The sequence below is a fragment of the Gymnoscopelus braueri genome, assembly GCF_963280865.1.
Source record: "Gymnoscopelus braueri genome assembly, chromosome: 10".
Taxonomy (NCBI): Eukaryota; Metazoa; Chordata; class Actinopteri; order Myctophiformes; family Myctophidae; genus Gymnoscopelus; species Gymnoscopelus braueri.
Genome location: NC_137611.1, coordinates 7,492,756 through 7,515,317, shown reverse-complemented (window position 1 = coordinate 7,515,317; position 22,562 = coordinate 7,492,756). Strand labels below are relative to the sequence as shown.

The 22,562-nt window shown below is 40.5% G+C and overlaps 3 protein-coding genes across 3 annotated transcripts in view; 1 reads left to right on the top strand and 2 right to left on the bottom strand.

Annotated features, from left to right (window-relative positions):
- LOC308094508 (H-2 class II histocompatibility antigen, E-S beta chain-like) overlaps positions 1-8,207 on the top strand; it is a 16,370-nt gene extending 8,163 nt beyond the window's left edge. Inside the window, exons 5-10 of the mRNA XM_080441218.1 lie at positions 1-172; positions 1,755-1,971; positions 2,448-2,515; positions 3,596-3,709; positions 4,188-4,244; positions 6,318-8,207. The exon at positions 1-172 is cut by the window's left edge and continues 101 nt beyond it. Coding sequence (XP_080297344.1) covers positions 1-172; positions 1,755-1,971; positions 2,448-2,515; positions 3,596-3,709; positions 4,188-4,225 — 609 coding nt within the window. The 3' untranslated portion in view covers positions 4,226-4,244; positions 6,318-8,207. The remainder of the gene's footprint in view (positions 173-1,754; positions 1,972-2,447; positions 2,516-3,595; positions 3,710-4,187; positions 4,245-6,317) is intronic.
- Positions 8,208-10,139: 1,932 nt separating this feature from the next.
- LOC308092848 (extracellular calcium-sensing receptor-like) lies at positions 10,140-19,282 on the bottom strand (the record flags this gene model as incomplete). The annotated part of the gene is made up of 11 exons (XM_080438946.1): positions 10,140-11,053; positions 11,145-11,268; positions 11,349-11,576; positions 12,256-12,474; positions 13,088-13,193; positions 13,893-14,167; positions 14,579-14,665; positions 15,130-15,421; positions 15,914-16,044; positions 17,631-17,715; positions 19,077-19,282. 11 exons carry the CDS (start codon positions 19,280-19,282, stop codon positions 10,140-10,142), a joined length of 2,667 nt encoding a protein of 888 aa, XP_080295072.1.
- Positions 19,283-20,711: 1,429 nt separating this feature from the next.
- On the bottom strand, positions 20,712-22,250 carry LOC308092847 (E3 ubiquitin-protein ligase TRIM35-like; the record flags this gene model as incomplete). Its single annotated transcript, XM_080438945.1, has 2 exons — positions 20,712-21,485; positions 21,567-22,250. 2 exons carry the CDS (start codon positions 22,248-22,250, stop codon positions 20,712-20,714), a joined length of 1,458 nt encoding a protein of 485 aa, XP_080295071.1.
- Between the last annotated feature and the right edge of the window lie 312 nt (positions 22,251-22,562).

Sequence of the window (22,562 nt, the reverse complement as noted above, 5' to 3'; positions counted from 1 at the left end):
AACAGGTGGGACAGTAGAGTAGGTCAGTATGTTGGATACACTGAGTTTGGTGTGAGGCAGGCAGAGAGCTGGAATAAAGATCCTAGAGCACTGGCTGAGATGAGAGCAAACCGAGAGGCACGCTGCAAACCCAACGCTGAGATCTACTACTCCTCTGTTCTGAACAAGAGAGGTGAGCTGATCTCAGAGCAGCACTCAACACTCATCACCTCATAAACTATAACATGAAATCACATGATTCCATTCAGAGATGATTAATGGTGTTAATATTGATCTGATAATGATTATAAAACATTCATCTGCTGAGAAACATTTCAGATCCTCTTAAACACTAAAGCCTGATTTATACTGTATCCTAACACGCTGTCACGCAGTGGAAATAGCAGATCTACACCGAGTATAAATGAAACATAGATCTATTTCTGAGTGTTTTCACCCTCATATAATGACCTGCCTAAAATAGAGACACCAGGATTAATGTTTTTAAATGAACTTTAAAAAGAACCATGCAGGCTACAACACACCTCTATACACTTTTATTTTATTTCACTTTTAATCATTGTCTTAACTAGTTTGTTTTGTATGTTTTTAATCACTTCAGTAATATACCACAGGATTATGTGTATTGTTTTGTTTGTTTCTACTCCAGTTCATTCGAACTATTTTCATTGAATGATATTGCTGGTTTATTGTTGTTTATGTAAAGCACTGTGTAACTGTGAATTATTTCATATGTTTAAATTACGTTATATAAATGAATTCTATGACGTAGAAAACTGTAGACTATTGTAGAATCTACAGTTGTTCTCTGGGGCCATCTGGTGGCCAAACACTGACATTTACAGTTACAATTTACAATGTAGGCATTTATCAGAAGCTCTTAATCCAGAGAGATTTACAGTAAGTAAGGAAAACACAAGGTAATACATCAAATGCATAGAAATAGTAATCTAGGATTATAGGTAAACCAATAACCTATCATCAGTCTAAACAGTATAATATCAAACAAAAAAAGTATCTGTACATTGAAACCATCCAAACTATAGGATGCCAGTTCTACAATGAACCTGGCATCTGTCTACATAACATGATATCTAAATTACATTTTAACCTTTGCATAAGCCTGCAAGGTCATCAAGGCTAGGTCTAGTGCTACAGTCTTCAGATTATGGTGCTAGATTGGGAGTGAGTCTGCAGCTCTAACTGCAATGGGGAGTTTGTTCCACCGTTTGGGAGCCAGAAGGGAGAAGAGTTTAAGACGTGTGGAGCGTTGTCCAGGGTGTTTTAGAGAAGGGAGAAGAGTCTAGGACGTGTGGAGCGTTGTCCAGGGTGTTTTAGAGAAGATTCAGAGTGAGCGGGAGGGGTTGTAGGGTTGGATCAGGTTTGAAGACACCTTTGGTTGCTTTGTAGGCCAACATCAGTGTTTTGTACTCTGTGAGGGCAGCAAGTGGGAGCCAATGGAGGGAGAGGAGAACGGGGGAGAGCCGGGAAACGTGAACATTTTGGCTGGTTGAAGACCAAGCGCGTTGCGGCTTTCTGGATCATTTGGATCTTATTTGGATGATATACAATTATTAATGATAATGACATGTTCCTATGACTGGTATATAATACTACTGCTACTAATAATAATAATAATAATAATAATAATAATAATAATAATAATAATAAATGTAATAAATGTAATAATAATAATAATAATAATAATAATAATAATAATAATAATAATAATAATAATAATCTTATTTATCCAGTGGAGCCCAAAGTGAGACTGAAGTCAGAGACTCCCCCTCGTCGTGGTGAACACACTCACATGCTGAGGTGCAGCAGCTACGACTTCTATCCTAAAGTGATCCTGGTGACCTGGTGGATAGGTCAAGAACCTTTGACCTCTGGTCTCTCCTCTACTGATGAGCTGTCTGATGGAGACTGGTACTACCAGTACCACTCCTACCTGGAGTACACACCCAGGTACACACCTAACAGACACCTATACATAGAAATACACACCTAATAGACACCACACCTCTACTGGTACTACCAGTACCACTCGCGAGCGAGCTGTACATGAATACACACACAGGAATACGCTATAACGTGCGTATCTCGTTACTAAGTTTCTTCTGCGGCCTTCCTATTTTTTCTGCAATGGGGAGGGAATAGTGGAATACACAATACACACTAGAGCGGAGGAGAGCCCAGCGGGGCATTCACGCTCCTACACAAAAATAGTCAAATAAAATATTAACAAAGATCAACAGATCAATGTGTCAAACCGCAGCACGTTTCAGTGTGTAGATCGGCTACTACGTGTGTGTGTGTGTGTGTGTGTGTGTGTGTGTGTGTGTGTGTGTGTGTGTGTGTGTGTGTGTGTGTGTGTGTGTGTGTGTGTGTGTGTGTGTGTGTGTGTGTGTGTGTGTGTGCGCGCGTGCGTGCGTGTGTTACAGATCAGGAGAGAAGATCACATGCATGGTGGAACATCCCAGCCTGACCGCGCCTATAAAGATGGACTGGGGTCAGTTACTGTAATCTAGTGTAATCTACTGTCTAAATAGCAGATATACAAGCTCATAGCGCGGCACCGAGTGCCGCACTATGAGCTTGTATATCTGCTATTTTTGAAAAATCTTGAACATTTGTGCTAATCTTTGAACATAATATGTTTTAAAGCGAACATTTGTAACTGTCAAATGTCTCTCAACATATGTCTTAATTTTTCTGAAAAAATATATCAGTGGTGCTCAAACTTTTTCTTGTCAAGGACCCCCAAATTGATATGTTTTTGGCCGCTGATCCCCATCAAAATATGTTGTTCCAGTGACCCGCCAGAAGAAAATATTTCAGTTAAAAATGTTGTTTAAAAAATAAAATATATAAATTATATTCAAACATTTGCACAAATGTTTGATTGCTATTTAAAAAAAATAGCAGATCTACAAGCTCATAGCGCGGCCCTCTGTGTCGCGCTATGAGCTTATTGATTTGATAAAAGCAGATTAAAGACCAGATAAATTTGATAAAACAGATTAAAGACCAGATTGATTTGATAAAAACAGATTAAAGACCAGATTGATTTGATAAAAGCAGATCAAAGACCAGATTGGTTTGATAAAAGCAGATAAAAAAACAGATTGATTTGATAAAAACAGATAAAAGACCAGATTGATTTGATAAAAGCAGATCAAAGACCAGATTGATTTGATAAAAGCTGATAAAATACTAGATTGATTTGATAAAAGCAGATCAAAGAGTCATCATGGTTTCATCAATGTGAAAACAAGACAGTTTTCTAAGACAGAACAAGCGCTGATGTTCTTTTTTACAAACTGCCTCACAGTTCTGAGTCTATGACTCTGTCCCAAGATACTTTCTGCACATTCCACAGCCTGGTTTATAATCATCATAGTAAAAGGTTGATTCATGTCTTCTAAAATCTATCATCATATCCTTTGTTTTGGATGGATTTAGCTCTAAGAAGGACATGTCACATCAGATGACAAACTCCTCAAGGACTGGACCAATAGGGTTGGACTCATTATTACTGAATAGACTCACAATGATATGATATGATATGATATGATATTTGCATTGTCAGATGACTCCATGCCAGAGTCAGTGAAGAACAAGGTGGCCATGGGAGCATCAGGTCTGGTTCTGGGTCTGGTCTTGTTCCTGTCTGGATTCATCTACTACCAGTGGAAGAAACGAGGTGATTAGCATGTTTAATTAACATGTTTAATTAATTATTATACTACCAGTGGAAGAAACGAGGTTATTAACATGTTTAATTAACATGTTTAATTAATTAATATAATACCAGAGGAAGAAATGAGGTCAGATCAACAGAGGATCACATGACATGTGGAACCCTCACAGAAATGCAAACAAACAAACAAACAAACAAACAAACAAACAAACAAACAAACAAACAAACAAACAAACAAACATGTAAAGTGTGTTCTATGTTGTCACTTTTAGCTTTAATACATCAGTGTTACATTTAGTCCTAAATAAGAGTCAAATGTTCACATTAGTTCTGATGACTGAACCCTAATGTTGTTGTGTTGTTGTGTTATTGTGTTGTTGTGTGTTGTGTGCACATTTATGCATTTTATGGAGAAATACACACAATACAGTAATATGATTTATTTGTGTGTCTGTTTTAACTGTCTCTGTTCTTCTATCAGGTCGTATTCTGGTGCCGACAACCAATGACAATCTTTAGACTCTTCCCACACACCCAGGTTCACTTCCTCTTTCTTTTTACTAAACTTTTTTTTTGTTATGTATAAAAGTGAATACAACTAGAAAACATACACAAAACAACATGCTTGTGTAAGAAGTGAAACAACTATCCTGGTAAACCATCCCGGTCGCGTGAATTCACATTATCATATGTCTTCTGCTTAATTTCTTATAATAATGAATCTAATAACCAAATTTTATAATCAAATGATTTGCTGTATCAGACAACACTGATGACAGTGTGGTCAGATGAGGGGGGGAGGGGGGTGTTTTCATCAGTTTGATGAACCGCACACACTAATTGGGACTCCCTCTTCCTTTGGTGTGGCGCCCAGGTGGCGCCTAAACCCTGACCTTTAACCTCACACATCTGACCTTAACCCTAAACCCTGACCTTTAACCTCACATAAACTATGTCTATAATACGATACGATAATACTTTATTGTCAGTTCACACTGAAATTTGTCTTGCGACCCAGCAGCCATGTATGCAACAATAAACAATAAACAGGACACACATTTGACATGACACAAGAAAACAAAACAAAACAAAATACATACATAAAGACATACAAAGACAAGAGCAATGTCCACCTCTCAGCCTACCCCAAGCCTACAACTCCTGATTAAGCCTCAATGTCGTCTGATGGACAAAGGACCTCTTCAGTTTGACCTTATTGTATGTAGGAACACTGTATCTCCTTCCTGAAGGCAGCAACCTATATTCTCCATACAAAGCATGGCTAGTGTTTGAAGTGATATTCCTTGCCAACCTTATCATACTGTCATTATACGTAGATGTATAGAGCCTCTGAAGTGGTTGTCCAACAATCTTTGAACAAATGTTCAGTTGCTGCAGCAGTTGTGACTTTAAGGCTACAGACAGACATCCATACCAGGTGGTACTACAGTACTGCAGAACACTCATAATAACAGAAGTGAAAAACAAAAGAAGAATCTGTCTACTAGCACCAAAAGATCTCAGGCGGCGAAGGAAATAGACTCTTTGCTTTGTCTTCTTACCCACTGATTCAATCTGGTCTTTCCATGACAGAAGGTGGTCAATTACTACTCCTAGGTATGTATACGAACATACCTGGTTGATCTGTTCACTATGAATAGTAATGGGGGATCTGTGTATCTCTAGTGGGGCACCAAAAACAATCTCCTCTGTCTTTTTTGTGTTAATGATAAGAGCGTTGTTATCACTCCACTCCACCACCTTATTTACTCTGTGTTGGTGCAGTCCAGGATCACTGGAACTATCCAAAAGAGAAATCAAAACTGTATCATCAGAGTACTTTAGAATGTATTGGTCTGGTTTGTCAGTGCGACATTCAGACAGACATTCCTCAGTACGACAGCTGTCAGTATAAAGGGTGAAAAGTACAGCTGAGCTTACACAACCCTGGGGAGCACCAACATTAGTAGTTAATGCTGAGGAGAGGGTTTTGTTCACTTTCACCCTCTGTACTCTGTTCGTAAGGAAGGAAGCATACCAGTGAATTAAGTATGGATTCAGTTCCAACTGTACCATCTTTGTCACCAGAATATCAGACTGTATTGTATTGAAGGCTGAAGAGAAGTCTAAGAACAGCACCCTTGCATGATTCTTGTTAGACTTATCTAGGTGTTTTGTAATGAAGTGGACCAGTGTGACAACCGCGTCCTCTGTACCGCAACCTTTCTTATAAGCAAACTGACAGGGGTCAAATTTGTCTTTAGTTATACTTACAAGATGTTGCAACAGTATTCTTTCCAGTGATTTCATGGTCACTGAAGTGAGAGCTATGGGTCTATAATCCTTATGTTCTTTTGGACATCGGATATAAACCTAACCTTCACCCTAACCTTACTAATAACTTGTTCATGATCTATTAACAATTTATATCATAGTTTTCAATCATTAAATCATTAACCATTAACACACATTTAACACGTTATGAATATCACATTAACTAATAATTTGGGAATGATTAATTTACTATTATAAAGGAAGGTTATTCTAAAGTGTTAACATGTTCACACAGTTAATACATTCTGACTCTTATTGGTTTATTGTCTTTTCACAGAACACCTGGGTGTGTTTTCAGAGAAGCAGAGAGTCATCGCTGCCCCCGGGTGGAGAGAGGAGGAAATACATGTGTGTCCATTCAGCTTTTAAATACTCATAACAGCAGCACAATGATGACATCATCAACCTTTTTCACTAATGTGTCCTTTAAACAATTAATAATGCTAATTGGTTAGCCAAGGCTAACGATAATAACTGTCTTTTCCAGGTGTTTCGCCCAGGTCGACGTGGTTTTGAGGCTTAGGGTTGAGGTTAGGTTTATAGACATTGTTTATGTGAGGTTAAAGGTCAGGGTTTAGGGTTAAGGTTAGGTTTATAGACATAGTGTCTGTGAGGTTAAAGGTCAGTTTATAATAATTGATAATGTGTGATAATTAATGTTTTACGATCATTATGACATCACTGTTTCCCTGTGATGGGTGGACCTGATCCTCTAGGCTGGTCCGGGGTTATGGGTGGACCTAGACACCTCTAGGGTGGTCTGAGGTGATGGGTGGACCTAGACCTTATAGGGTGGTTTGAGGTGACAATGGTGGACTGCCACAGTCTATGATATTAATGGGAAAAACTGATGGCAATCATTTATATTAAGTCATGATTTATATGTAATCATTCATATGTATAATGAGCAGGGGAGCAGATCTCAGGGGGGGGGGGGGGCACGAACAAGGAACATTCTCATCAATAATATCACCAACACAGAGTTCAGTTCTTATTTTTGGATCCTGATTTGACTAATGATCAATACATCCAGTAATCAATACCTTCCGTTTATTATCAATATCTACTGTAAATGATCGATATCTAAAATGCTTAGAAAACTGGGCAGGGCTGCCTGTCGGTTCATAAGTAATAATTCATTACTCAGCACTAATTGAAGGACACATGGTGAGGTGTCCTATATGTGTCCTATATGTATGAACTTCAATTTAATACATGATTCATACATTCAGTCTATCCTGTCCCATGAGGTTTTAATTATTCATTTAAATTTTGTTAATTAGGAGAATGAGCGCTCAGGGTGTGACAGTGACATGATGCACCCCATTCGGACGCGTGCAAACTTTACTAAAACAAAGAACAAAATATGTGTCTAATTCTGACAGTTTAGATATTCCTTGGTCAATATTATTTATCTTTCCGTTTTTCAGCTCCACTGTTGTGTTTCTATCTGTTCATATTGGCTGAACTTCACTCATTAAACTAGTTAACAGCTCTGTAGACAAGTGATGAAGATGATGATGAAGCTTGTGGGTTCATTTATTTGGCAGTTGTTGATGATCAGGACCAGTGTTGGAAAAGTTACTCAAAACCAGTAATATATTACTTACTACATATTACTTGTTTAAAAAGTAATATCTTTACTTTACATATTTCTCCCTGCCAAAAGTAACTAGTTTCTTATTACTTTACTTTACTTTTTTTTTTCTCACCCCCAAAAAGTGCATCCTTTCTCCCCAAAAGTCTGACTTTGCATTTTAAACATTAGCAGTTGTTTTTTTCTCTTTTCTGCAGCCTACATTGTAAAATCCTCATTGTTGATTTAACTCTGAAAAGTGTTCTGTGCACATGACATGATGGGTCCATTTGGTTCCATTTGTACACTCATTTGAATTAAATTAACATCAAGACTTTGACTGTGTATGAATTCATAACTTACAGACTAAATGAAAACCATTTGACTATGAATTGAATACTAAGGACCTCAATGGAAAGAAGACCGCAAGGACTTTTTTGGAAGGACCTTTTAGACAAAGTATTTTTAATGTATTTTCTGCCTAATAAAATAGACCGGATCAGCAGCCTGCAAAGCAACTCGATCCCAACCAGTCTACCATTATATCAATGGACCAAAAACAACACAGGATCAAATAAACACACTCAAGCCCAGAGTACCACCAAGGCTCGTGAAAAAAAGTAATAACTTACTTTTGGAAAAAAGTTAAAGTAATATTATTACTCAAAACGTGTTACTTTACTAGTTACTGGAAAAAAGTAATAATATTACTTTAAGTTACATATTACTTTAGTTACTTTCCAACACTGGCTGTATACAATTGTGTTGCAGATTAAACTTCTTCATAGATTTCAGTTTCATAGACTTGTTTGACAGCACTGTCATCATAAATGAATTAATGTTTGTTCACTCATCTTTTCTAATGAATCTATGAGTACATGAATCCAAGAATATCTGTCAAAGAAAGTGCAAAATGCAGAGTCCTCAGGGATTTGTTGAGGCAGCGCTGGGTGTAGTAGAGCCTCAATTTATTTATTTATTTTAGGAAATATGTCTGTGTTTGGAAATGTGCGATATGTTTAACTGATGATTAACCCGGAACTCCTTATTGGGAAATAAGGAGTTCCCAATGCAGCTACGCCCAAATATGGAGTGTGTTGTCTAACCTCAAATGTGTCGTCATGGCATCAGCAAACAAATCAGTCAGCTCCATATAGAGCACCGAAGTCTGACGTAATTTACACATCCTACCTGAGTCACGTTTTTTTCCCCATTCAGAATTCCCATAGACTTGTTTAATTTATATAAAAATAAACAAATGACCCAGGTGGCTTGACTCATATGGATATGGAACATCAACTGACGGCGAGAAAACGCTAATCTTACTGCCGCCAAATTAGTTAGTTATATTTTCGCCAGAAATAGACTGTATCAAATATGAGTGACTGTATCGTAAATGATACAGAGCCACCTCCCTGACAACATCGCCGGCACAGTTCACAATACTTATATAAGATGATTTTAAGATGACCCAATGTTATTACTTCCGCGACCCAGGGGATGAACGAGTGACGTCAGGACTTCGGTGCTCTATGGGCACAAAAGGGGCGTGCCCATATATGGGCATATACTGATGACATCAGGGATCTCCATAAATGGGCATGAAAGGGACAAGGACTAGCCGATACAGAGATCTCCACTTGCACATGGTCAGTTATGAACTTTTATACAGAGCATTTGTCTCTTACATACCTGTAGTACTTTGACACACAGTGTGTGTACATGTACTAATTCTTACATATTTAAGTCTAAAGAAAAGGGATAGTTCACCCAAACAAATACTTTCTTTCTATCAATCAGTCACCCCATGGAGACTTTAATTCATGGACATTTGTATGTTTTTGTCGCATTCCTAAGCCAATATTTTGATGACCAGCGGACCGGTAGGCAGCGGTTCCTGTAGATCCCGGAACCGCTGCCGGTCATCAAATTATTGTCTTAGGAATGTGAATAAAACAAAAAAATATCCATGAATTCAAGTCTCCACTAATCGATAGGAGAAAAAAAAGTCATTTTGGGGGTGAACTGTCCCTTAACATCACCAAACGAAGCCTTTAAGAGGGGCTAATCATTCATGATAGAAAGAAGATGTTTGCATCTCTGACTGTATTACTAGTTTTAGTTACATTTGGTAGAAAACTGAATCTAGTGCTAACAAGCTTATCAACGTATCAAGTATATTCATGACAGTGTTATAAAATACACAGAGAAAGTGTATCTGATAGATCTGTAATTAATATGGAATTAATGTCACACACAATTGCTTTTGTAATAATTATGTCCTGGTTAAGATTCATGACGTCGATGATGTCTGTAAAACATTATCTAACTACAGTATATGATAACATTTCTGCATGAAGTCATTACCATTGTAAGTTCACAGAATCCTATCGAGAGGGAATCCTTGGAATAAACCATCTTTAACCAGAATCACTGTCAGCGCCTCGCAGCATATTTGGCTGTGCGGTTCTTATATTATTTAAAATGTGATCTTTACTTAATATATCTATTCAATTTCTGTTTCTACGTCTTGGTGGCACCTCGGCCCATGATGGACTTCTTAGTGTTTTTCTCAGGTTTCAAAAGCATTATATAACACTTTGGTCCAAACAGCGCCACCAATATCCCAAAAGTAGATGCTAAAATAGCAAACACCTCCACTACATCTGCATATTTGCCCGGAGAGCTGATATATGCTGGGATGAAGGCTATCCACACGGCACAGAAGATCAACATGCTGAAAGTGATTAACTTGGCTTCGTTGAAGTTGTCTGGCAGATTCCTTGCCATGAATGCTAAGAGGAAGCTGAGGAGTGACAGTAACCCAATATAACCTAGTAACACTGCAAAACCAACCGTTGATCCCACATCACACTCATAGACTATCTTATCACTTTGATATTGTGTGTTTTTATGAGGAGTCGGTGAGGCAGACACAAGCCAGGCTGTGCAGATTGCTGCCTGGACGGAAGTAAGAACCAGAACCGTTCCTCTCTGCTGCATGGCGCCGAACCACTTCATAATGTCTGCACCCCCGGGCTTGGAGGCCTTGAACACGGCCAACACCACCATAGTCTTTACCAGGATACACGAGACACACAGCACGAAGCTGATCCCGAACGCTGCATGCCTCAGCTGACAAGTCCAGAGCCTGGGATAGCCGATGAACAGAAGCGAACACAAGAAACAGAGTTTGAGGGACAACAGGAGAAGGAAGCTGAGTTCTGAGTTGTTGGCGCGCACCATGGGCGTGCTTCGATGATAGATGAAGATGCCCAGGACGATGGCACACATCAGCGTGCCCAGCAATGAGATGGTTGTCAAGGAGATGCCCAGGGCCTCGTGGTAGGAGAGGAACTCCACGCTCTTCAGGACACAGTGGTCACGCTGGGGACTGGACCAGAAGTCCTCTGGACAACCGGTGCACTCTGTAGAGTCTGACAAAGAGGGCAATGTTAGTGGGACAGAGAAGTAACAGCATCATTCTAAAGATAATCTATTAAATAACCACATAACGTAAACCTATACCAGTCTCATTGCTGATCTCTCCCTCTGAACAAGCAATGCAGTCGAAGCAGCAGACAGGTTCTCCTTTCCTTCTGGCCGCACGGGTTCCAGGGGAACAGCTCTCACTACACACTGACCGAGGAGGCTGCAGAGGAAAGGAACAATGTGTTAAACTAAATTACATACACATATGAGCTCAATATTAGCTAGTTTATAAAAAGTGACCTTTGTGGATTCGAAGCTCCAGAAGATGTTGTCTTCGTCCAGGATGAGCTCTTCATCTCCGGAGGCTGACTTCTTGAACACGCCCACATTTCGAACCTTCGCACTTCCATCAGGGAGCCACGCCCAGTTCATGACATCATAGATTGGCAAAGCGTCGCCATTCTCATCAAATGTTACATGATCACCAAACGAGGTGGTGAAGTTGATCTTTTCCAGGTAATACACAAGCTATAGAAATGGTGTGACGAGCAAATTTACTAATACACACTTACTGCCTGGCAACTGCTTTGACTATATGTCACATATTTACATATTCATTATTCTTTTACATTTGAACAGTGGTGGAAAAAGTACTCACATTTCTTACTTAAGTAAAAGTATCAATACAGCATTGCAGAAATGCTCTGTTACAAGTAAAAGTCTGGAATTAAAAATTTACTTTAGTAAAAGTACAAAAGTATTGGTATCAAAATGTACTTAAAGTACCAAAAGTAAAAGTACTAAAATGTTTGAAAATAGCAGATCTACAAGCTCACAACGCGCCGCGATGCGACACGTTGTGAGCTTGTAGATCGGCTATTTTCGAATAGCCTCTGTATAAAATAGGGCTAAAGTAAATAGGGCTAAAGTGGTTAATGTATGTTTTATAATATAATAATGTATATCTTCAAAGTAAAAAAAAGTTTAAAGTTTTCAAATAATTGTAGTGGAGTAAAAGTACAATATTTGCCTCTGAGATGTAGTGGAGTAGAAGTAAAAGTACTGAAAATTGGAAATACTCCAGTAAAGTAAAAGTACCTCAAAATTGTACTTACAGTACTTGAGTAAATGTACTCGGTTACTTTACACCACCGCATTTGAATCCTACGAGAAACATTAGCAGGTAAACTGTGAATTGATATCACACCTGCCATGGCTGTATCGTCCGCAAACTGGCACAGCTGTGCCCAGGGAAAGGCCCTCTTCCTGGCACACACTGCAGCATGTCGTGGAGGGCGTGGGCCAGGGCATACACAGCCTTATATATATTATACTCCGGCCTGAGGTCAGACACTTCCAACAGGGTGGTTTCTGCCGTCCCCATGTCCTCTTGTCCAGTACACACCCGTCCACCAGCATCCAGCCACTCTGACGGAAGGGGTGCAAATTTACACCCAAACGTGTGCTCCCAAAACTGCCTCACCTGAAGAAACACCATAAACAAGAATAATAATAATATTTAAAAACCTATGTCAGTTTGAAATTGCTACGTCACCAATTTAGACCGGGAAAGAATCTGTGTCATTTTTTTCTTTGGCTATTATTTATTTTTAATCGTGATTTTTTTAAATATATTTTCAAAGCAAACATTTGTGACTCAAATCTTTGCTTCTGGGGATTCTACAAATGTCTTCTAAATCCTAACCCTTTTCTGAAAAACGTATGTTGCTGTATAATATCAGTGGTGCTCAAACCTTTTCATGTCAAGGACCCCCAAAATTATATGTATTTGGTCGCCGACCCCCATCTTTTGATTCAAAAATGTCCCCTTTAAAAAATACATATTTTCATAGATTTGCACAACTTTTCAAGATTTTTCAAAAATAGCAGATCTACAAGCTCATAGCGCGGCACTCGGTGCAGCGCTATGAGCTTGTATATCTGCTATTTTTGAATATCCAAAGTATAAAATAACGGTTTAAGTGGTTACACAGATGTGTTCCCAGTTTTTAATGGGTTAAATACTAAATTAGACTCACAAAGGTATTTTCTTGTCTGCTGTCAGGGTCATTGTCAGGATGTATTTTTAACAAGAAGTCTTTGAGATCTGCTATCTCTCCACGACGGATGGCCAGACTCAGCACTCTGAGGTGAGGCATAAAACGAGGAGTCTGGAGTAAATGAGCTTTCATCCAGCCCACGTCTGATATCCACTGCAGACCTGTCACATTCTGCCTTACCACCTATTGATTAGGGGGGTGTGTGTGTGTGTGTGTGTGTGTGTGTGTGTGTGTGTGTTAAAACACCATTTAAAAAAGACATACATTCATTTAAACTAAAGGCAAATGAGCACAGCTATAATCCATTGTTCTACAGATTATCTAGACAAATGAAATTTAATATCAATACAATATAACAATTAGTATTGAAAGTGATATTTGTGAACGGTGTGATTTTTTGGTACCGCACACATTTATGAACCTATAATAATGGTGTGAATTCAGTGGTGTCAGTTCAGCAAAAGCTAAGGTATGGCAAGGTTAGGGTCGACAACTCCCAGAGATTAAAATAAGGGACAGCTATCCTGAAAATGATTTTGGGGATCAAACCCCCCAAAATCCAGATTTTTTTTGGGGGGTCATATTTTTTTTCTTTTTCTTTTTCTGGAGCCAAGGTATGGCACTTGCCACACCTTGCAATATCCAATTGACGCCCCTGGGTGAAATTGCATTTCACTTAATAAAAAAAAAGTACTTGCAATTAAATTAAAAACTATATATTTTTATATATTTTCATGTCTTCACTTCAATATCATTCCAGATTCCTTATAATTATGCATCATACCCAACCTCCTCCAGCAGACGGACCACATTGATCCCGTATATGAACTCAATGACAACGCGAGCCGTGGATTCCCTCATCACGGCGACGATCCTCCGGAGTTCGGCCGGGTCCCCGTCCCAGGGCACCACCTCCACGTAGGCCACGCAGCCCAGACCGGAGCGGGCCAGGTCGGCCTGGAGGATCCGGGCGGCATCGTGGCCGTAGTCATCGTCACTAAACAGCACTCCCACCCAGGTCCACCCCAACCGCCTCATGATGTGGAGCATAGCTCGTATCTGATTGGGTAAAGAATGGAATGAGAGGTGCTTATAGGATAGATTCTTCACATATAGTGGTAAATCAGTCAATCTCCTACACAGATTCCATATTGGAGGGGGGAAAAGTCTAATAATTCACTTTTGACACTGGTCAAGATACACCTTCAGCTCCAGCAGTAATACACACAAACAAAATGAGAGGAGATATGTATTATACTGATTACACTACAGCAGGGGTTTTCAACTGGTGGCCTGTGGACCATGCACTCAGTATTTTTTCCCCATTATTCTCTTTTCTTTGGGAGAAACTTAGACTGCAACCGGTATTCGTGAGATACGAGGACAGTGGAATTAAAGACTAACACTCATCATTATCATTATCAGTGGTCATTTGAGGCTTGGAACATGGAACACATATTTTAAGGTCACCTGGGATGCAGAGCTTGGGATGGTCCTGAAGAAGGAAGGAAACTGATCCCGGTCACTCAGACAGGAGCACATGGCATAGTAACTGACCTGCAAAAAGGCGCAAAACAAAGCAGATTATAAGGCCTGTCACAATTATTACATCATCTCCTCATCGCATTTTTTTTTTTGGATCATCGCAACTGCTTTGCATAATCATCATATTGTTTCCATGTTGAAACATTTTCATTCATCTACATCAGGAGTGGGCAACTGTCGGGCCATTCTATGTCACACAAAGTTGCAAAAATAGCAGATCTACAAGCTCAAAACGCATCTTAGCGCGACACGTTTTGAGCTTGTAGATCTGCTATTTTTGCTATTTTTGAATTGGAATTCAGATTTTATTTTTGCTATTTTTGAATTGGAATCCTGAAAAGTTACATTTTTATTTAATTTCAAATGCATTTAGTTATACATATGTTAACAACAATATACATCGTTTATCATTATTTGTTTAACCAAATGACCAAAACTGAGCATAATACAAAAGGGTGTTCAAGTAGGAAACCTACCATGGGCACTTTGTACAAACCCAATATTCTAGAGATGGCGATAGAATGTGATGAGTGATCGACCACGATGCCGAGTACCGGAGGAGAGCCGGCACAGCTCTCGTCCAGGTCAAAGTGCTTCTCTCTCCCGCTGGCCATGGACAGCGATGCGCGGAACGCCACGCCGAGCGTGTAGCAGGCATCGTAGAGACTGTACCCCAGGGTCACGTTGGCCAGCAGCCTGGGGTCTATGTTGATCTCATTGATTGCAAAGGCCATGGTCTGGGCCCACCTGAATCCTAGAATGTTAAAACTGACAGACAAAAATGCCACTAATGTTTATCTTTGTATGAATATATACAACTACTCCTTATGGTAATAATATCTATGAAAACAAGCTCGATGTTTTCTTGTTTGATTGATTGATTTTATAAGGCAAAAATGTAAGAGAGCACAGTTACATTTAAAATACTTTGTCTAAATTAAAAGGTCTGTTCAAAAAAAGTCCTTGCGGTCTTGTTTCCATTGAGGTCCTTGGTATTCAATTCACAGTCATATATAGTGGCACCAACAGTTCAAATATCATCACAAAAGAAATACAGATAAAAAAAGAATATTACTATATTATGTACAAACAAAAACAAAAGCACAAAAAAAAAGCAGGGGGAAAAATAATAATACAGTATGTACAAACAATCTTGTTATTTATTTGTTGTGTGATATCTGTGTGTACTCTATGGACCCCCTCTGTGTCTGGAATAAAGTTTGAATTGAATTGCTTGCTGTCGTGTTTCGTGATACCCACCCGTAGCAAGTGGTGTCCTGGGGCTTGGAGGAGAAGGACAGCTCCGGGAAGACAGAGGTGGTCTGGATGGGGAACAGACCACCCAGGACAAAGTCTCCAGCCTTGTGAATTCTGTTGAGATTAAACTGTGCCTGTAACTCACAAGAAGAAGAGGAGGAGGAAGGTGAGGAAGACAAAGGAGAGAAGAAAGAGAAGAAAGAGAAGAATATCAACGTCAAGCACAGAGGAGCCCTCATGACCGTCCTCCTCTGTCTGACCCCTTCCCAAATTGCTTGTCCAGTTGCTAACATTTATACACAGGGCTGTCTGTGCCATACCTATGCCATCCCCTGTGCCATCCCCTATGCCATCCCCTGTGCCATATGCTGAGTCATCAGACCCGCACCCTAGTACAGATACTCCCAAAGGGCGGTGGTGGAAAGTAACTAAGTACATTTACTGAAGTACTGTACTTAAGTACAATTTTGAGGTATTTGTACTTTACTTGAGTATTTCCAATTTCCAATACTTTTACTTCTACTCCACTACATCTCGGATCCAAATATTGTACTTTCACTCCACTACATTTATTTGAAAACGTTAGTTATTAGTTACTTTGTAGATTTGGATTATTATTACAACACGTACATTAACCACCTATATATACATTTCGGCCATTTGAAAATAGCCAATCTTCAAGCTCACAATTTGCGACGCATTGTGAGCTTATAGATCTGCTATTTACAAAAGATCTGCATACATTTGAAAACTTGAAATGTGACATTCTGTCTCCGGTAAGAGACACAAAAGTGTCTCCTTTGTGTCTCCTACCCAAACCTAACCTTTCAATCCTAACCCTTTGAGTCCCGCTAGCAGCCCCTTGCCCACACCTGGACGAAAGTGGATTCAAGATACATACACACACACACATACTAAGTTGACATTTTGGCCTCAGGGTGGCGTTAGAATAACAGACCTCACTCAAATGGTTAGGATACATATTTAAAAAGAAACCCAACAAGAACCTTTCCAATCCAGGCTTTTCAAGACCCCCGTTCGGGTGATGGTAATTGAAAAATATCCGTACAACCCTTTAGCTCATAATGGAGAGAATTCCACATTTTAACTCCTATAACTGGAGCACACGTGTGCTTTAGTGTGGTCCGTGCAAAACAGACACGCTTACAATTAAATTCCCTCCTAATATCCTCATTTTCTGAACTAAATACATAAACAGCTTTTGTAAATGAGCAGAAATGACAGTAGAGGTGACAGCATGTTCTGAGTGACAACCTCTCACAGGCCTAGAGGCCCATGATGCAACACTCCTGGAAGACAAAGACATCAGGTCGCCGTGGTAACAGCGACGAAAAACACAAAATAGCGGAGGATTAGGATGTTAAAGGGGTCGTTATTAGCCAGTTACCCAGTTTCATGTCCAGGACTCCCAAATGTATATGTATTTGTCCGCGGACCCCCATCTGAAAATGGATTTCTGCCAGGGACCCCCGCACAAGATTTGTGTTCTTAAAATGTTTCAAAAAATATTCCAAAATGTTTAACATTTGTTTTAAGATACAAGGGTGAGCTTGTAGATCGTCTATTTTCAAAATAGCAAATGCGTATACACAGGGTTAAAGTGGTTGAAGTGATTTTCCTGGGGACCCCTCCATGGAGCCTCCTCAAAGACCCCTGGGGGTCTTCGAACCACACTTTGACAACCACAGAGCTAGTTAACTTGGCTGAGGTGTGTGAAAACAAGTGTGACTGTGAAGCCTAAAGGCATCGTCAACTCCCAGATGACCTGTCCATCTGCCAGGCAGCTGAAAACACACAAACATGTTGTTTTTAATTAACCCAGGTCTCAGATACATATCAACAGGCCATGTAAAAGCAACAAGCCTTTAACAAATAACACCACGCAATAACACTAATTAAATATCACATGGGTCAATGCCTCGCTAAATCAGCTGTTCTGATTTCATTGTCCCCTCTCCGCCCGGCCGGAAGGCAGAAGGCCGGCGACTATGTTTTCGCTCCAAAACTAGCTGATCGCCGGCACCACTGGACCGATCCCGATTGGCATGCAGTGGCTCAGGGGTATAGTGGCCGGTACAGCGGCCGGGTGGCAACTGCGAGGTTCCCAGTTCGATCCCGAGCTCCCCCAGAGTTGGTGTCAAAATGTCTTTGAGCAAGACGCTGAACCCCTAATTACACCTGATGAGCAGGTTGGTGCCTTGCATGGTTTCCTCCGCCATCGGTGTACGAATGTCATGCATATATAATTGCAATTTAACTAGGTAGGTCAAGGAAGAACCTCCGCCCCAAATATTTCTAATTGGCCTCATGGACAGCTGTCCATGAGGCCAATTAGAAATACACATTTTGCCTACAACTCTTGAACCGTAGGTAATACAATCAAACCCCCCCAGCATGCCTTGTGTCCTGGCCATTTGTGCTCATATATGGGGATATCTGTATCTGTCTGTCTACCTGTGAGTCTCTATTCTTGCCCATATATGGAGATATATGTATGCCATTGTCTGAATGCTTGATGACCCCGGAGCAGAGCAGATATCGAACCTGCATGAATACTACTGTCCCAAATGTCTCAAGCCTACTGCCAGGCATTTTAGTAGAAATTTATGATCTATGTCTATTTATGATTCTGCTCCATACCATGTGATGGTTCTTAGCAAGCGTGTTGGGATCATAAGTAAACCAAGAACCTATCATCTTTCTAACAGCAGAATATTAAAAGAAAATCAATAATCTGTACATTTAAACTATACACACTATAGACCATATTCACACGGCGGCCATATTGGAATTTAACATTGAAAGTGCCGCCACCCGGGGTGGCTACTTTCATTGACTTCATAGAAACATGGCCGCCGTGTGAATATGGTCTATAGGATGCCAGGTCAACAATGAGTTTATGTTAATTACCGAGCCTAATGGCAGAGGGGATGAACCTGGCACTGCCTTTTGTCTCCTTGAACTAAAGGGCAGCATATACGCGAGGACAGGACCAACTCTAACCTCATCCTCCTAGATCTGTTGAAACACTATGGAATGTCCCAAAAAGGAAGAGGAGATCCGAGCACTTCAAAAAATATGGAGGAGGTAAAGTTAAAACAGAAAGTATATTCTGTAAAAAAAAAAAATACCAGCATGTTTCAACCATTTATGGTCTTCATCAGGGCGAGAGCTGCACTGAACTAATGAGGATGTCCCTCGACGGCGAGGCGGGGGACTTCCTGGTTGAAAATGGCAATCCCTACGGGGGTGGCAATCATTTGGCCCTTTGGTCGCTTTGTTGCTCGTCTGATCGCCGTTGCTCTTTGAGGCGTGGCCGAAGGCAGCAGCTGCAGCATCACCGCCTTCCATCAGCTCGGCATAATCAGTAAGAGTCCGATTGGAGACCAACTGGCAGTGTTGATTTTAACAGCAAATTTTGATTTAGTGATAGTCTTTTGAATAAAACTCCATTTAGTTTGTCATATTTCAGTCACCTGAAATGTTTTGTCTAGTTTTAGTCAGACTAAATCTACAGTTGATTTAGTCGACTATAATGTATTTTGCCGGTGCCTTGATGGCGTCGTAATGGCTGAGTTTACACTTGGTTGCATGCTGAAAACAGCCGATCGACAAGCTCACAACGCGTCGCAGTGCGACGCGTTGTGAGCTTGTAGATCTATTTTCAGAGCGCAACACCCAACACAAAATGACTTGTCTTTTAGTTCCATTAGATTTCTCCACTAGTCCCTCACTAACATTTTAGTCTAGTTTTGCTGAAAATAGCAGATCGACAAGATCACAACGTGTTGTGAGCTTGCCGCGAAAGCTTTCCCCACAATACTGATGCTTAGGTGGTTAAGGTAAGGTAATGTTATGGTTAAGGGCCCTTGTGCTAATGGGTCTCTCTGTCAGTCACTCCTCATAGAAACAAAAACATTAAAAAATATATATATATAGACTGCCGTTATCCTATATATTATCAGCACATTATGGCTGCATATTTTTGAAACTGCCGCTAAAACATAAGCTACTGGACCCATCTGGGACAAGACCCTTACTCTTCTTTACATGACATTAGTATTTTATAGTTATTGTACGTTTTTCATAGTGTGTTATTGTATTATTTCACGTCCCATCAACATGTTGCTGCTGCTTGTACAAGTTAGTGACACAATTGAAACCTTGATTCCCCATTTTAGGTCTGTTTACCTCAGTCCAGCTGATTAAAGACAAGTGTATTTATATTCAAATGATTAGAGAAAACTCATTGAATTTAATAGAGATCATATACCATGTGCTATTTACTGTGTAGTTTACCTCACACCTTGTGCTTTCATAAAACATAGTATAGAGTATATAAAAAACATCTTAATGTTGAAAATGTGTCTAACGTTAGGTTTAAAAAAAAAAAAAAAAAATTCAATAACTGTTAGGCTAGAATCGCGAAAATCCACTACCTCGCTATAAAAACTACAACTTCAGATACGATTTCTATAATCAGACTTTTATTTGGAATACAGTCACATAACAAAAAATTACATTATGAAAAACAGCACTTTTTACATATCTAATTCAGAAACAAACAAACCCCAACGTCCCTATTCAGGCCATGTCATAATAGTAAAACATTATTTTTGAATAGCTGAACTAATAGTTCGCTGATGTCAAGTAGTTTCTTGACTTCACAAAACATAACAGGACGGTTCAGGAGCATGAAGACCAACGTACTGTTAAAACAATTCTACCAGCTTGACTGTCTTTTCCAGAGGTTTTCCCCACAGTACAGTACACAACACAATCATGGAGATTCATCATCATCATCCTCCTCATCATCAGTAGTGTCATCATCTTCAACACCATCATTCTGCTCCACAGTTACACGGCTCCTCCTGGGCAATATAGTCAGAGGCCGGTCATCAGAAGTGTAGAAGAATGGAATGAATGTGTTACTCACAGTGTACTTGAAGCGAAACAGGCGTTCGTTTGCCTCAACGTCAAAGAATGACAGCTGCCTATTGATGCAGTTCAGCCGTACTCTGATCGTCGAGATCAGAGTCTGCACCCATGACATTTCATCGAGAGTGTCTGGCCCTCTTGAGGATTTTGCTCTGCATTTACCATCGCGGAACTCGACACAAAATTTTAGATCGTTGAGGTGTGGCAGCAGAGAATATCCCGGTATATCGTCATTCACTGATAAAACGCCCACTTCCCATTGTTGATTGCCTTCAACCTCAACTTCCCAGCTGTGACACCCACTCCCCAACTTAAAGCGCCCAGAACCCAGGATATAGTCAATCTCCTCTCCTGGCTTGTCAGGAAGCAGCCGCGCTCCTAGGCGCACAACAGTGGTCAGATCATCAGAAAACACGAGACTTGGATGGCCAGTGTCGGGTTTCATAACGACAGGAGTGTAGTGGACAAAGCTCCTCATCTTTTCCCAGACTCTGAATTGCAGGTTGCCCAGGTGTTTGGTCACATCCAGGTGTTCTGCCACGTCTATCAGTTCTACGGAGACCGGCTGTGGGTCCTGCAGTGTGAGCTGCACTCTTTCCTTCGTGGTCTTGTAGTTCTGCAGGAACGAGAGGTGTTCAGCTCTCAGCTCCTCCTCTATGGCTCCGATTGTGTGTGAAAGGCTTGATATCTTTCCGACCAGAGCCTCAATCTTCTCCGTCATCATCTGACACTTCTGCTGCTCTTCGTCTCTCAATGCTTTGATTCTGGCCTCCTCGTCCATTTGTAGAATCATATGAAGCCGCTTAAACTGACTATTAATCTGACTCTCGGTTTTCTGGGTTGTGGTCTTAAAGTTATCTAATACTTTGTCACAGGTTGTTTTGAATGAAGTGAAAACATTCAGTTTCTCCTGCAAAGGCATCAGTGACTTCTGTATTTCATCCTTGTGGTCCAGTGCAGCTTCATCGATGGGTCGGAAACTGTGCTTGGTGTGTTTTTCTGAATGAAGACACACAACACAAGATGGCTCTTGACATTCCAGACAGAAGAGTTTGAGTTCCTCAGTGTGCAGACTGCAGAGAGCCTCAGACCCTGATGAAGTTCTCTGACGCTTTGAAGCTCTCTGGCGTCTCTCCTGAGTGAAGACCTCACACAGGTTCTTCAGAGCCAGGTTACAGGGTGGATCCTCCGTCGAATATTTATTTTTTGGATATTTCTTCTTACAAACTGGACATTGCGTTATGTGCTTCCCTCTCCACCATTCCTGCAGGCAGGCTTTACAAAAGCTGTGGCTACACGGCAGGAGAACAGGATCTTTAAAGATGTCGTGACACACGGGACAGGAAAAGTCCCCTTCTGAAAAAGCAGACTTTGAAGCCATTTTGTCTCCCGAGTGAAGCTACAAACAAGCGCCAAATCAGCCCAGTCAGTGGTGGCAACACTCCCTATACTCTAGAATGTTCCCTGAAGTTGACTTTCACTGTGAATGCTGGTTCTTGTTAAAGTTCAGTCAGCAGTAGGTTCCAGTGGTCTGGGTCAGTAGTATTCCCTCCTCCTGTAGCCGTGGATGGAGAGACAGTCTGTCCTCCCTCGCTGGAAGTTGTTAGTCTGGACTGAAGTTGAAGCCTTTATTCTCTCGGATGAGTCTGGCAGGGGGCGGAGCTTTAACAGACAGATACACAGTTTAGTTGGG